The 2,213-nt window shown below is 46.0% G+C and overlaps 1 protein-coding gene across 1 annotated transcript; it reads left to right on the top strand.

Annotated features, from left to right (window-relative positions):
• Positions 1–345: 345 nt before the first annotated feature.
• On the top strand, positions 346–1,854 carry DFL_005528 (uncharacterized protein; the record flags this gene model as incomplete). The annotated part of the gene is made up of 1 exon (XM_067634800.1): positions 346–1,854. One exon carries the CDS (start codon positions 346–348, stop codon positions 1,852–1,854), a length of 1,509 nt encoding a protein of 502 aa, XP_067489294.1.
• Between the last annotated feature and the right edge of the window lie 359 nt (positions 1,855–2,213).

Below are 2,213 nucleotides of genomic sequence, written 5' to 3' on the forward strand. Positions count from 1 at the left end.
TCGCCACACCGATCGATTGAACAGCGTATTCAACTACTTTTGCTAGCTTCAAATGAAGGATAAGAATACTGGTACGAATTTTAGGGATCAGGAAGCGGCAGTTAGGCTTCAATTCTAAACTCCTATTTTCCCGCGTACTTCCGATATTCCATGCAGGATTACAAATTAAATTCAAACTATTCGTCTCATAAAGAAGTATAAGATCAGGGGAACATACTTTCCTTGCGGTGCATTAGTCGTGAGTCCTTACAGCTGTACAGTACTTAATTATCGATCCAGTTTCATTCCTCATTATTTTGTTGTATGCATTCTAGACGTCGCACCCTCAGTCAGAAATACATCAGAATGACACAAGTCGCCACAGAAATTCAGGAGCAGTTACTGCTGAAACTATCCGGTCCACAATCCAATGGTACTTCCGGACCGAAATGCAGACTTCTCAAAGTATCCGGTGCCTCGATCATGGACAGCGATGGACAGGTTGTCGTCCTCAAAGGTGCCGCCGTCGCCGGCCACCTTAACATGGAAAACTTTATCACGGGATATTCTGGTCACGAGCACGAGCTGCGCGCCGCAATGACCGAAGTCCTTGGAGCCGGCAAAGCAAACTACTTCTTCGAAAAACTTATAAAATATTTCTTTACAGAGAAGGACGCGGAGTTTTATGCATCCCTAGGGCTCAACTGTATCAGGGTTCCCTTCAACTATCGGCATTTTATCGATGACGCTAACCCCTCCGTTCTCAAACCTGAGGGATTTGCCCAACTCGACAGAATCGTAAACATCTGCGCCAAATATAACATCTACGTTATCTTGGACCTCCACGCTGCGCCCGGCGGCCAGAATCAGGATTGGCACAGCGACTCCGGTCTCAACAAAGCTATGTTTTGGGAGTACAAGGTTTTCCAAGATCAAGCGATAGATCTCTGGATTGCTATCGCAAAACATTATGCCGGCAATCCCGTCATTGCAGGCTATAACCCACTTAACGAGCCAGCAGACCCGAAACACACCCGCCTTTTCGCCTGGTACGAGCGTGTTGAGAAGGCTATTAGGACTGTTGACCCCGATCATATCCTCTTCGTCGATGGCAATACATATTCGATGGACTTCTCTCACTTCCCCGCCAACAAGGTTCTTCCTAATACCGTTTATGCGTGCCACGACTACGCCATGCTAGGCTTCCCGATCCCCGGACAACCGATGTACTCTGGCACTGAGGAACAAAAATTGAAGTTGCGATCACAGTTCGAAAGGAAAGTAGAGTACATGCGGAAAGCTGGCATCCCAATCTGGAATGGAGAGTTTGGACCCGTTTACGCCGATCCATTGAGAGATCCTGAGGCGGACAAAATCAACAACGCTCGTTACGAAGTTCTAAGAGAACAGTTAAGGATTTACCAAGAGACGGGCGTCAGTTGGAGTATTTGGCTCTACAAAGATATTGGGTACCAGGGGATGACATATATTAACCCTGAAAGCCCTTACATGAAGCTCGTCAGGCCATTTGTAGAAAAGAAGGGTAAACTGGCCCTCGACTTCTGGGGATTCTCGGAGAAGGAGCAAGTTAAGGGCATTTACAAACCATTTATTGACGAGCTGAAGAAGACGATCCCAGAGCACATCCGTAAGGCAAAGTACCCAAATATCTGGCAATTTGATAGGCAGATTGAAAGGGCGGTCAGGGAGTGCCTGATGAGTGAGTATTTGGTGAAGGAGTTTGCTGAATTGTTTACCGGAAAGACAATACAAGAGCTAGACGACCTAGCAAGGAGCTTCCAGTTCGAGAATTGTGTGCGGAGAGAGGGGCTGAATGATGTCCTGCGAAAAGATGCAGCTCAGAACAGTGTTTAAAAGTACAGACCTGTATTAGATTTAATTACCGCCTCTTCACTTGATGGCTCCCGGACCCACGAACAGTACTTTTAGGTTTGCGTCTAAACTAAATAACGTAATGCTAGCTTTGTAAGCGTCTAACCGCTTCTCGTCGTCGCTCCCCCAGTGCTGCCTTGTTGTATTTTCAGTGTTGGCGTTGGATTTCCGTTTCCGTCGAGCTGCGATCCCATGATCGACATTGTACTACTATGAATGGGAATTATTTTGAGTGTATATTGCGCCATAAGATATTAATAGAAGTGGATCAAAACGTTTAAAACACGATCTGATTGATGATTTGATACCTGGCTATAGTTTGAGAGTACAAAAGAACAAGA

The sequence above is a fragment of the Arthrobotrys flagrans genome (genome assembly GCF_004000055.1).
Source record: "Arthrobotrys flagrans strain CBS H-5679 chromosome Unknown unitig_9, whole genome shotgun sequence".
Lineage (NCBI taxonomy): Eukaryota > Fungi > Ascomycota > Orbiliomycetes > Orbiliales > Orbiliaceae > Arthrobotrys > Arthrobotrys flagrans.